The sequence below is a fragment of the Lipotes vexillifer genome, unplaced genomic scaffold, assembly GCF_000442215.2.
Source record: "Lipotes vexillifer unplaced genomic scaffold, Lipotes_vexillifer_v1.1 scaffold539, whole genome shotgun sequence".
NCBI lineage: Eukaryota > Metazoa > Chordata > Mammalia > Artiodactyla > Lipotidae > Lipotes > Lipotes vexillifer.
The window spans coordinates 1688792-1702176 of NW_006789542.1; the positions used below are offsets into that span (position 1 = coordinate 1688792).

The 13385-nt window shown below is 44.9% G+C and overlaps 1 protein-coding gene across 2 annotated transcripts in view; it reads right to left on the minus strand.

Moving 5' to 3' along the window:
• The window catches only part of STAC (SH3 and cysteine rich domain), a 100408-nt gene that overhangs the window by 61202 nt on the left and 25821 nt on the right, over nucleotides 1-13385 (minus strand). For both annotated transcript variants that reach the window (XM_007462708.1, XM_007462709.1), the window contains exon 2: nucleotides 5130-5406. In XM_007462708.1, the coding sequence (XP_007462770.1) occupies nucleotides 5130-5406 (277 nt within the window). The remainder of the gene's footprint in view (nucleotides 1-5129; nucleotides 5407-13385) is intronic.

Genomic DNA, 13385 nt, shown 5'->3' on the forward strand with positions numbered 1-13385 from the left:
AAAAAAAAAAAAAAAAAAAGAATACAAATCTTCAGGTGATTATGTAGAGACAGGAGGTTAGGTTTGCCGAGTAAAGAAAAAGGGCAGATCAGCTGTGCTGTATCACAGATGACAAGCCCTGGGCAGTGTTTCGGGAAGGATGACGTCCATCAGCCTCTGCTTACCTCACTCCTCTTCCTCTCCTCACTTCCTTCCTCTGCCTTTTCCCTCTCCCTGCTCCCTCCGGTCTCACATCACCTCTCTAATACCCTTTCTCCTTTCCCTGAAGGAGTCTACTATTTGGTTTACTTGGTTTTCATCTTTGAAAAGAGCAGTGTGCCTTGTTGACTGTTTTTTCTCTTTCTTCTTTTTATGTTAAAAAGGCAGTTACACTATACATTTAATTCTGAGAAGAGAAAAGTATAGTGAAATTCTCTTTAACACAAAGCATTTTTTTGGTGTGATTTTCAAAACAGAATCTTTCAAAATTGTCACTGTACTTGAGGTGTACCTGGAATCCTCTTTAGGGTAATGACTGTGACATTCCTCAGAGGTGAACTCATTTCCATTAGTTGTTTTAAAAAGACACAGGCTGTCGGTCTTTTCACACTCAGTCATGAGACTGAAAATAGAGACTCATCATCACCTATTTAAGGGTTATGAATAGCACTGCCTTGAAAAGGACGGTGGAAATCTGTGCGGAAATTGAAAATGATGCATCAAATTCCGAAGCTAGGTAGACAGACACAAAAATGAAGTTGGAGGCCAAACTGCCTCAGAATTTCTGAGCACAAGACGTGATGAGACCCCCTCCCTGCCATGGTAATGGTCAGATGCCAGGCATCACTTCCAGATGCAGAAGGGACGTGGAAGGTAGTTTAGCTCTAAGACTTAGTAGTGTCTCCCAGACAAAAGAAGGCTCCATAGTGCAGAGGCCATCCTAAGCCCAGTGGTAGGCTGGATTATTAACATTCTTCACTCTGTCCTTCGCAGGTGGCTTTGCTATCCCTGCTACTGGGGGCAGAGTGCACTTCTCCATCCCTGGACATGGGTTTGACCCACATCCCGGTGGAGTACCCACAGAAGTGACAGTTGGGTTCCTCCAACCCAAGGCCCTCTGGAAACTCTGTATGCTTCCACTTGTCCTTGCCATTAGAAGGACATGGCATGGGCAGCCCATGGGTCCAAGGAAAGGGTAAGAGATAAGGAAGAGAGAGAGGACGCAATAATTGAGCTGAGTTTGGATCAGCCAAACCCCAGGTGATCTGAAGATGCTGAGTAAAAGAAAGCTGTTTTGAGCACACTGGACTTTTAGAGTAGTTGTGATACGGCGATTTTTCGGAAATCCTTGATTGACACAAAGCACTCTTCCTAAATGTGGCCTGTCAGAAGGAAGAACATGAATAATAATAGCGACTAGAAAATGACAGTGTGAATAGAGAATGGTTTTCTGAGGATGAGGACAGGCCTGTGTGTATGGTTGCAAAAGTGGCCTGATGCTGCTCCCCATTTTGAATAAACACCCCCCAACACACACCCTTCCCCGCCAACTGGGTCTTAGCCAAGGGTGAAGGACACCGCAGAACCCTGCCTTCCTGGCTACACTGGAAACCACTGATATTTCCACTTTCAATGATGACAGACACTGGTCTCTTTGGGAAGCAGCAGAGTCTCATTTCAAAGAATATCGGATAATTAAGTAGGGGAAGATCTTCAAGACGACCTATGCCTGGGAGAAGTTAAACTACTCGCTACTCATAAGGCAGGCCCTTCAATTACCGGTCAAATGCCTCAGTTAAATGGTTATATTCTCCCTGAAATTTGTCTTTTAACTTTACCCCTTGCTCCCAACCCTTCCCTCTAAAGGCACAGAGAGTAAGTCTCTTGACTTTTCCAACATGGTATTTTAAAACACAGTTGCACATCCAAAGTCTTTTCCACACCAAACTCCCAGGGTTTCCTCACAATCTTATTTTGGCACACCACTCACCATTCTGATCACTCTCTTCTAGACACCTGCTTGCTTGTTCAGATCCCTCACAGAATGGGAAATGCAGAATCAGAGGCAATCTTTAAGGTGTATGTAAAACACTGCTGTGTAGATGAGGGACTAATTATTTTGTTACCATGATATTATTTTTTAAATTATTTATGCCTATAAAGTGTCAAAATTTTTTTTTGTTACACTAATTTGGTTTACCCTCTAAATAGCTTTCTCTTCCTTAGGAAAATGACTATTTTCTTGTTTAATAATAATGATAATGATGTCAATTCCAATACCCTTCCTCTACTGAGGTCTATTAGATGCCTGGTACTTCCCTTCCACCAGTTCATTAATCCACACAAAACCCTGAGGGTGGTATTATCATCTCCCCATAAAATGAGGACACAGGTTCAAAGAAGACAAGTCACTGGCACGAGGTCACACAGCTGCACGGGGCTCTAATCCAGGCTGTCTGGTTCTACACGCATGGTCTTTCTACCTCATCTCATTTCATCTGGGAAGGGAAGGGGCTAATTGTTTCATGGGAATAGCCAGGAGCAAAACATGGGTCAGCGCGCTCCCCGTTCTGTGTACCATATGGAAAGGTACCTCTCTGCCCACTTCAAAGTAAGATGGCCTCTCACCCTGTGACATCACAAAGCCTTTGGCTGGAATATAACTATCACATGACGGGCATTAGAGACAGCATGGAAAGGAATCAACAGAGGCCAGTCTTGTGATCTTCAACTAAGGTTTTCTTCTATTGTCATGGTGGACGCTGCTGATGCCCTGCCCAGATACCCCGTACTGGGTAGGTATAGGCAGAACAATGGCCTCCCAAAGATGTCCACGTCCTAATCCCCAGAACTGGTGAGTAGTTAAGTTAGGTGGCAAGGGAAACTCAAGGGTGCAAATGGAAGTAAGGCTGCTAATCAGGTGACCTTGAGATGGGAAGTTTATCCTGGTTTACCCAGGTAGGTCCAGGTAATCACAAGAATCCTTAGGAAAGGGGGAGAGTCAGGACCAAAGGGACGGTGGTGTGAGAAAGACGTGACCTGCCACTGCCATGCTTCATTGCACTGAAGATAAAAAGGGGTCACAAGCCAAGGTGTGGGCAGCCTCTAGAAGGTGGAAAAGACAAGAACATGGATTCTCCCCTAGAGCCTCCAGAAAGGAATGCAGCTCTGCGGACACCTTGATTTTAGCCCAGTGAGACTCACGGTGGACTTCTGATCTCCAGAACCATAAGATAATAAATCTGTGTGGTTTTAAGCTACCAAGTTTGTGGTAATTCGTTATAGCAGCGAAACCTCACTAATAACACTGGTGGTAGGTGTGCTGGCTGCTCATGGCTCACAGCTGCCCCTTTCTTCAGAAAATTGCCATTGACAGAACATGAGCCACTTTGCTCAGGGGTTTGAAATGACCTCCATCATGGGAGGAGGAGGGAAGCCCACTGATACCAAAGGCTGGCCTCAAGGAAGGACCAACTGGTGAAATTCATGCTCCAGACTCCCGCAAGATCCACCTAACATCATTTCCTAGTTTAGTTCCTCCCCTTCTCCATCCGCTTCCCTCTCTCCCTCTTGTCCTGAGAGCACCCTCTCAATAAATTACGTGCACTTGAGTCCCCATGTCAGGCTCTGCTTCTAGGGAATCCGACCTGAGACAACTGTCATACTCAGAAGAGGTGCTGGGCCACGGGAAATGGGTACTGAAGGGGAAACGGGGGGCTGGGAAGGGTGGGTTTCAGGGTTGAGGAGCTGGAAGGTGAGATGAATGACATATCAGGGCCACACTGGGCCCTGGCTCCCAGCTAGGGAAACAGGCTCTTGATCTTAAAGTGTTCTTCCCTGAAGCCTTCATTGGCCAAGCCCAGCACTGCAGCATCCAGGCCATAAGTGAGCAGGAGGTATGGCGTGGGCCTGGCATTGGGACCCCACGTGGGGAAGGCCTGTGTCTCACACTTGTTACCCTCTCAGTGGCTGTCCAGGCACTCTAGGCTTTGCTTGGCTTCATATCTGCAGGATCACCACCGTCTCAGGAAGACAGTCCCCATCTCGGTCAGCCTTGCATCGTTTGATTTCCAGCCTCATTTCCTCTCTTAATTCCAGCCTTCTGCCCTTCAGCTTCTCCTACAGTGGGTACATCCTAACTGCCCCCTGAGAGCACACATGGGCGTCTCCTTCCCCCTTCTCTCTTGTTCTGCAGTGACCTGTCAATCACCAGGACACGCTGCTGTTCTTGAAACAACGGGTTTTAATTCACTCTGAGTTCCACCCAGAGTACCTTTATGGTTTCCTCCATCTGTTTTGTCATTGGGTTTCCACCGTGGGACAGGCAGAAGAGTGTTAACGGCAGAATTTCTGTGTGCCTGGCTCTCAGTGGCTCAGGTCTTCCTTCTAGCTGGGACATTTTATAGGTCATTCTCTTCATCTGGGCACAACCTCCAAGACGCTCAGGCTATCATCATTTCTCTGAGGTACCAGGAGTGAGTCCTTTCTGGGTCCAGAGTTGTAATCACCATTCCAACCGAATCCCCTGTCCTGCCTGGGTCAGTGCCTCCCTGAGGTCTCCTGCCTTCCACAGCTGCCTGTCTCGGTCACTTACCTGTAGCTCACCAAGCCACAGACACCCTGCCCAGGCGACCCCAGATAGACACGGCCACGCATACTGGAGAGGACCCTGCAATGCGTCACTCAGATCTCCCTGCAGAACAGAGGCGTTCGAACCCCAACTGCCCAGCACCTTGATTGCCTCCCATGGATTCCCTCTCCCTTAACTGCCCTTAGCTAAAAAGAACTGCTCTGTTCAAGATTTTTGCCCCCTCCCCAGGGGCTGCCCGTACCCAGTGAGAGGTGATGCAGGGGTACAAAGTCCCAGACCTCTGGCCTCAATGCAAGATGACTGTATGGGGCTTGAGAGCTCCCTGGGGATTGGCTGGAAGCTTTCTTCCATCTGTACCACAACCCAGCGTCTCCCTCCGCCCAGCCCTGCTTCCCTTACCTGTTGACACACACTGTCACCCCAAACACTCCCAAACAACCCTCCTGCATATCAGACAGACTCAGAGTCTGTCCACGGGGACCTGGACTCAGGTATACCCCTCTCACCTGGCTTTGCAGGGATGCAGGGACCTGGAGGAGGAGGCAGAGGGACGGCTTACCCACGATCATGTGGTTGCAGACATCACAGAAAGTGGGCTTCTTGAAGATGTGCTCCTGAAAGGCGTGGGCCTTGCCGCCGCCTGGGTACAGGCCGGCCCTGGTGACTGTGGACGTCAGGCATCCGGGGGCAGGGAGCAGGCTGGAGCTCGGGCTGACCTCCGAAAGCATGTCTGCCTGCAGTTTCACATCGCTGTTGGTTCGCTGGAAGAAGTTGTCGGCACTTTTGCTCCGTAAACTCTTGGTCTTGAAAGAAAGTGATCGTTTTAGTTTCTGGAGCTGCAATGCAATGACAGAACAGACTTACGATCAATCATGCAGACTCCTGCTGTGGGGCTGAGGCCTGCTCCATGGACTGCTCTGTTCCTACGGACTTCCTCAGCCCCTGGGGAGGCTCACAGATGTCCCTGAGGGGGTGGGTGATGTCAGCAGCCCCTATTCCACCGCCTGCTCCTCCTCTCTGCCTCCCTGCCCTCCTACCCACGTGTTGTCAAAATATCCCACTGCTTTGGACACCATTTGCCTTTTGAATTGGAATCACTGGAAATATTAATTGTATGAACTCCTGGGCTCAAAGGCTGGGTCCCTCATGCTGGGGTCTCTGCTGGTCTTTCTCTGCTGTGGTCCCTTGGCAGCCATCTGTCTGTTCACATAGCAAAGCAGAGGAGGCCACTGTCTGACTCGGAATTAATCTGGCTAACGTATCACAGAACACAAGCCAGAACTTCTCAAGCCTGCTTGGGTCCGAAGCAGCGTGTGTGCGTGTGCGTGTGCGTGTGTTTGAGGAGGGCACAGTGTGAAATTATCCATTTGACTTTCCCCGCTCCTCCCTGTGCCCTGCCTCTCGGTTTTGCTCATGGCAAACTAGACCATTTCTCCTTTTCCTTTGGGACCCATGGAGTGGCACCACATGGGGCTGGAGGAATCTTAACTCGGTTTGGTCCAGTCTGCACCTCCAATCTCGTTTTCACATGGCAGCCGGAAGGGTCTTTTGGAAACAAGATATGAGCCTGCTTGTTTAAAATCCTTCACAGAGTTTCCTTTGTTCTTTATAAATTTAAAGAAAAGCCCCTTGCCATGGGCTCCAGGGACTGGTAGATTCTGGATCCCAATGACAGCTCACACCACCGTCCACCTTGCTCTGCCCATCCCAGCCACAGTGGCCTTTTAAGTCTCTGGCATTTATTATGCTTTTTAATCAGCAGCCCTTAGTGCATAGTTTCCCCTCTCCCCAGATAAAAGAAATGAACCACTTAGCAGCTGCATGACGTGTAGTAGGTCACTTCACCTTTAAGGCAGTTTTCCTTTTGTGATTGAATATCCATGCCTGTTGCCTGGAATTAATGTCTAAGCCCCAAAGCTGTAGACAAAAAAGTGCTCATCACACTATTCTAATAAAGACCTCCATCAAGTGTGGTCAGACACCCCTACTGGACACACAAGATGTCTTGATCTGGCCTTGCCGAGTCTAGCCACCTAATCTAGCCATCAGCCCCCCAACTTCGCCCGCAGAAGATCAGGAAGATGTGGTGCTCTTAGTGCTTGGGATGGATGCCACAGTTCTCTACCCTTCCCCTTCCCATGCCCCTTTGCAAGGTGACCTCGCAGCTCCTCCCATCAAAGCTGGAGTTCCTCGAATCTTGTTGGTTTGGGGAATTTGACCAACAGCAGGAGGCAGAGCAACTTTAAGCCACTTCCAAGCCCAAATCTCAAGGGGCCCTGTATGCTTCTGTCTGCCCTCTTGGAAACCTGCCAAACTGCCAAATGCACAAACCCGATATAGCCTGAAGGACGATGAGAGACACACAGTCCAGAAGCCCCCATCACTCGAGTGACACCCCCGAAGCAGAGCCACCCTGCTCCCTGCAGGGAATCAAGGAGCGTAGATGAGACCAGTAGAACTGCCTAGCTGAGTCCCGCTCAAACTGTCAACCCATAGAATCATCAACTAAAGAGATGGCTGGTGTTTTGAACCATTAAGTTGAGTATCTATCGTGTGTACACAGCAATACAGTGCTGTTCTCCCCACCTTCCAAACATGTGGTGGGATTGTGCCTTGTTGCCCATTTGAAGTTGGCCGGGACCATGTGAAGCCAGTGTTCTACTTCAGGGAACTGTATGGCGTCGGTGGGGAACACCCTGCAGGGCCCTCTAGAGAAGCCCCACTAAGACCAGCAATGGAGCATCATCAGCCTGAAAGGGCTAGCCTGAGAAGCAGCAGTAACCTACATAACAGGTCAGAAACTGTGGGCCGCCAAGATCTTGTCCCTTTCCCTCCACCCTACAGCCCAGACCCAGCAGAGGGGCTGGAACTGCCAAAGGAGCAGGAAGGAGGAGCTCCTGGATTATCTTGGAGTGTTTGTTACTGAACCGTAACCTAGCGCATCCTCACTAATACAGGGGAAGGGAGTCACAAGCCCTTGGGAGCACAGCACTTATTTTGAAGAGGACTCTCCATCTCCAGCAAAGCTAACTGCGAGGGGGCTATGAAGCAATCGCTCTGTGAGACTGAGCCCCACAGAGGTGAGGGCCTGGAACCAGCAAAGGAGCAGAACACACCTTCTGCACGTCAAGTCCTTCTGGCTATAAATTGGACTGACACTGGAGGAAGGGAGACTTAGACAGGAGGCGAGTGATTCAGATTAACACACACACATCCATATACATATACAGTAGGATAGTAAGAGGTTCAAACTACTAGGTATAAAATAAATAAGTTGCATAGATGCAACGTACAGCCCAGGGAATATAGCCAATATTTTATAACTTTATATGGAATATAATCTATAAAAACATTGAACCACTATGTTGCACACCTGAATCTAATACAATATTGTAAGCCAGCTATACTTCAATTAAAGAGAAAAGAACTTGAACATAAGTATCTGAGTCTACATCTGGGGACTTTTCCATACCCTGGTTCTGCTATTTTGTATTCTGTTAACTCAAGAAAAACTTACTTAGGTGTTGAAAAAAGTGGCTAATGGATTGTCAAGTTACAGGCTGACTCCTCTGTGTATTTCATACACTGTTTCTGATCCTTGATTTTTCATTTTGAAAGCACTGCAGAACCCCTCTAAAGCTGCACATTAGATTTACCGAAACCTAGTAAACGGTTTTTGCTTTAATAGCAGCTTGGAGAATCAGAGCAGCAAATAGAATCCCAATTCTGTTTAAAGCCCCATCTGATGCTTTCTCTGGTTTTAACAATCTATTTAGCTAAAGATAAGGGCTAAGGGCAGTTTCTTTTGTCAAATGAACAACAGATCTGCTTCTTTCAGATAATTAAGAAAAATCCCCAGAGTTAGATTACACCAAATGAGGGAAAAAAAACTACTGATTTTAAACATTAGCTATTAGGTGTTAGAAAATTATTCTGAATTCTTCAATTCAGCAGGGCTCTGGATTGCTCACCTATGAAAGAGCAACACAGTGAAAACTGCATGACCTATTTTTTTTAACTTGTTATTTAAAAATAATTTTAGTAATACAAAGATTGCAAAATAGTAGAATCCCCATGTAACTTGGACTCACTTTCCCCTAATGTTAACGTCTTACATAGTACAATATAGTAAATTGATTGTAACCAGGAAACTGACACTGATATAAAACTGTTAACTAATCTACAGATCTTATTAGATTTTTCCAGTTGTCCCACAATGCCTTTTTTTCTGGTCCAGGATCCAATCCAGGATTCCATATTGCATTTAGTTTCATTTCCTTAGTCTCTTTGATCTATGTTAGGTCCTCAGTCTTTCTTGTCTTTCATAACCTCTACCTTTTTGAGGTTTACAAAACAGTATTTTGTAGAATGTCCTTCAATTTGGGTTTGTCTGATGTTTTCTCATCATTAGATTGAGGTTATATATTTTCAGTAAGATCAGGACAAAAGTGATGTGTTCTTCTCAATGCAGCATATTAGGGGGTACCTGACATCAGTATGTCCTATTGCTGGTGATATTAACTTTGGTCAGTGGGCTGAGGTGATATTAGCCAGGCTGCTCCACTGTAAAGTTACTATTTTTCTCTTTGTAATGAATGAGTTTCATGTAGGGGAACTACTCTGAGATGATGTAAATATCCTGTTTCTCATCATGCATTTGTCCTCTAATTTCAACATCCATGGATGATTCTTGCCTGCAAAACTTATTACCTGGTGTTTGTGATAGTCTATTTCCATTATCCTTCTATAGTGATTAATCAGTATTCTCCTCTTCACCTATTTATTAATTATTTGTTTCTTTGAGTATGGAGTGATGGATCTTTGCTTTATTCTGAGTTACAGTTTCCTACTACCAACATTTTGTTATTCTAATTGTCCCAGGTTTGGTCACTGGAAGCTCCTTTTGGTTTGAATCTGTGTCCTTTTCCACATGCCCTGACTATCTTTGAAGACTTCCTTACTTGCTAACACTACAGGGTTCTCCAGGCTTATCTTATATTTTCCTTGTTCCAGTCTTGCAGCCAGCATTTCTCCAAGGAGCCCTGGTTAGTTTTATTAGGGAATGGTACCCATGAACTGCTATCTGGGCAGAAAATAACTGCTCAAAATTTAATCATTATCTAGTAGTTTATAGATCTTTTTATTGTTATGTACATATTTTATAGATTTATAAAAACTTCATCTGCCATTTGTATAGCCAGGAAGAAATGAAAATGGATTTTGGTGAAAAAATGCAGGTCTCTGCCTCAAGAAAATACTAGAAGCAATCAAATGTCCATCCATAGAGAAACAGTTAATTAATCCAGTACCCCATTCAACGGAATATTAGACCACAATTAAAGAGTGAGTTACATCTCCCATGCTTTTCTTTTTCACTCACAAGACTGAGTTTAGTGCTGTAAAATGAATATCTGCCCATGTATCTCTCCAAGTGAAATGAAAACTTTCCTCTCCTTTTCCCCTCAGTTTGTCATTCATCTTTGACTTTATTTACTCAACGCGTTTACGGAGGATGAATTTAAAATTCTATGGAGTCAAAATTGATCAATGCTGCTGCTGCTCTTAACGGCCGACATTTACTGAAGATGTACCATTTGCTTATTCTATGTGATTCCTGAGGCTGCTGTCTCAGTCAACTAATGATATGTACTTAACATTGACCTCCCTTCTAGCTCAAGACATAATACAAGGACTCTAACAACATCTACCTGACTCCTAAAGTGATCAAAGGTGACTTTTCTCACTATATTTAGGCAGAAATTCCAGATCTTGAAAAACTCATTTCATTTAGAAATGAAAGAACATAAAACATAAACCAATAATATGGTATGTGTGAAACCCTCTAAAACATAAGTAAATATTATACCACTCAGGTGGTAAAGGAAGAACATAGTTATGAAAATGCTTACTATTGGAATAAAAAGTAAATTTTATATACACTCTGTGCTTTCAATGCATTTGGAAACATATAATCTCTGAAAAATAAGATACGAAAGCTGAGACGATCAAACTCAGAAAGGAAGGGATTCACTAGAGTTAAGAAAATAATTTGTAGCAAGCAGTAAATACCACAGTAAAATTTAAAACAGGAAAGGTAAAAGCAAAAAGGACTCACTCTGCAGAAAGGTGATCCTACGATGTGGGGTTATGTTTGAGAAGCTCACATAAAACACAGGGCTTATTACAAAGATACAAGATGAAAATCATTACAGAAGACATAAAGAAATAATTGGATCCTGAAGACTTCAGAATGGCTAGAATGGCAGCATTATTCAAAGACAAGAGAATTCCTGGGCTAAATGAGGGAAGAAGACAAACCCATCAGTGAGGGAACCACCAATGTGTCCCGTCAGCCTGGTGAAAAGAGCTATCTCTTTTCCTGCCAGCAGGTTCAAGTGTCCTGTCAGAACGTCAAGGTGTCAAAAGAAAAGGAGGACATCCAAACACACAGGCAGGAAAGTGGGTCACCCATGAAGAAAGAAACCTTAGACTCGCTTCAAGTTTCTCTTCTCCAATGTGAAACAATGTAAGACAAAGTTATGACCCAAGTGTTCTCAACCCAGACAAATGACCACTCAGGAGCAGAGAAAACAAAAGCATTGGAAAATATGGAAAACTCGAGGCATAAAAGAACTTGCGCTTGAAATAATTTAAACATGGTTAAGTTAAAATGACTGGTATACACAGTTCACAAAGACAATTCACCTGTTATAAATACTTAATGAAACAGATGACACGTAATTTAGAACAGATGACACGTAATTTAGTTTTAACAGTAATAAAAATACCACGAGTTGTAGTAACAAAACACAAGTAGTGAGGGGGTGGAGGATGGAGGAGGAAGCCAGCTTGTGTTAACTTCCTCATTTCTGCAGAGGAGAAGTAACAAGCACAACAAGCATGGTATTAGTTACAGCTGACATTTGAGTCCTTCGGATGTGTCACATACTATTCCTAAAACTTCACGTGTATCATCTCCTTTAATCCTCCAATCCACCTCATCAGGCAGTTACTGTGTGGCACTGTGCCATTAAACCCACCCTACAGCTCTATGAGGGACTATTATTCCAATTTGTAGATGATGTCCCGGGAGTCAGAGTGGTAAAGGACATACTGTAAGTGATAAAGCCAAGAATCAGTCCTGCTTATTCTGACCAAGCCAGGCATTTGCAGCCAACCCAAGCTGACCATGTTCCTCCATCCTCACGCGGAATTTCAGCCATAAGTGACCAAAGAGGATATACTTTCCTGCCTCTGAGCCTCTGTTCATGCTGTTTCTCTGTCTGGGAACACCCTCTCACCCTTGGAGAAAGCCACTTGCTATGTCAGGATTGTCACAATTGGAGTTCATTTTATTTGTTTAATTGTTTCTTGTCTCTGTCCTTGAGATGTGAACTCCATGAAGGCAGGCAGGTTTTCTGTCTTGTTCACTGGGGAGACCTTTGCAATTAGTGTTGAAATGCCTGGTACATAGGAAGTGCTGAAATAGATCAATGAAGATGCCTCCATCATTCCAATCAGAAGTAATTGCTCCTTGAGTGTACCATAACATAATGCTTGCATCACAGGTCCAGTTCTTATTTCAGTTTGTATCGTATTCACTCTCTTTTTGTGTGTCTCCCACCCTAAATTTGTGAATTCCTTGTAGATTGGATTAGGTCTCAATCAACTTTATATCACTCCCAAAGCAGTTCTCAACCTTTTTTATTTTTGTAGGACTCTGCTTTTTTTTTTTTTTTTGCACCCCCCCCACCCAAGACAGACTCTGTTAGCTGTGTACCCAACTTCCGGTCCTTACTTCTCTTTTCCTTACAAAACCTCCATTTTTTCTTGGAACAGCAGTGTGTCCAGCTTTCCTGACAGCTGTAAATGGCTTATGACACAGTTCTGGCCAAGGCAATGTACATCCACTGCAGATTTCTCCAGAGTTTTGCTTTCCTGATAAAAGAGGGAAGACTTGGTTGCTCCTACCTTTCTCTCTTTCCTTCTTGTCTTGAACACAGACATGAAGTCTAGAGCTACAGCAGCCCTCTTGCTATCCCATGACAACGGGGACATAAGCCAACAGGCCAAGGTGGCAGAGAAAAGGAAGATCGTGATGGCTTTGCTGGGTAGCTAAGCCAAGGCCAGCAACTTCTTATCTCTAGGCTTCTTACTATGTGAGAAAAACCAACCCATACTTGTTTAAATTACTGTAAGTTGGATTTTTTGGTCCCTTTAACCAAAATTTTCTTTAACTTGTCCAGCTGATATTCTTAACTGGTACAGCACTTACATGCTACCCTCCCATGGGTATATGTAGATTTTTGACAAACCCAAACTATTATTGCAGGAGAGTAAATCACTGCAAAATTCTGAACTAAGAGGAGAATGAGACTCCAAAAGGCTAAGTGTCTGCCCACAGTTATGCTGACAGTAAGCAGCAGAGTCGGAATCAAATTCAGGTTTCTCAAGACTGACAAATCCATGCTTGTGCCCTGCCCTTGTCGCCTCATCACGAGGTACATGTGTGCCACCCGCAAAGGCGCATCCCTTGGCTTAATGGAGATATGGGGCCTCTGATCACTGCCTTTCAAAGACCTCACACTGGAGGAACACTCTCCTGGGCGTAGCTGCCATGGTTTCAATTCCTATGATGAGGGTGCAACTTTGTTGGCCAAATACTGCCTGGCTGTCCTGGATACTTCTTTTTTTTTTTTTTTTTGCGGTACGCGGGTCTTTGAAGTGCAGAGGGTGAGGACTGGAAGGGTACATGAGAGAATTTTCTGGAGTTATGGGAATGTACCTTGATAGAGGTTTGGGTCAGATGAGGTTG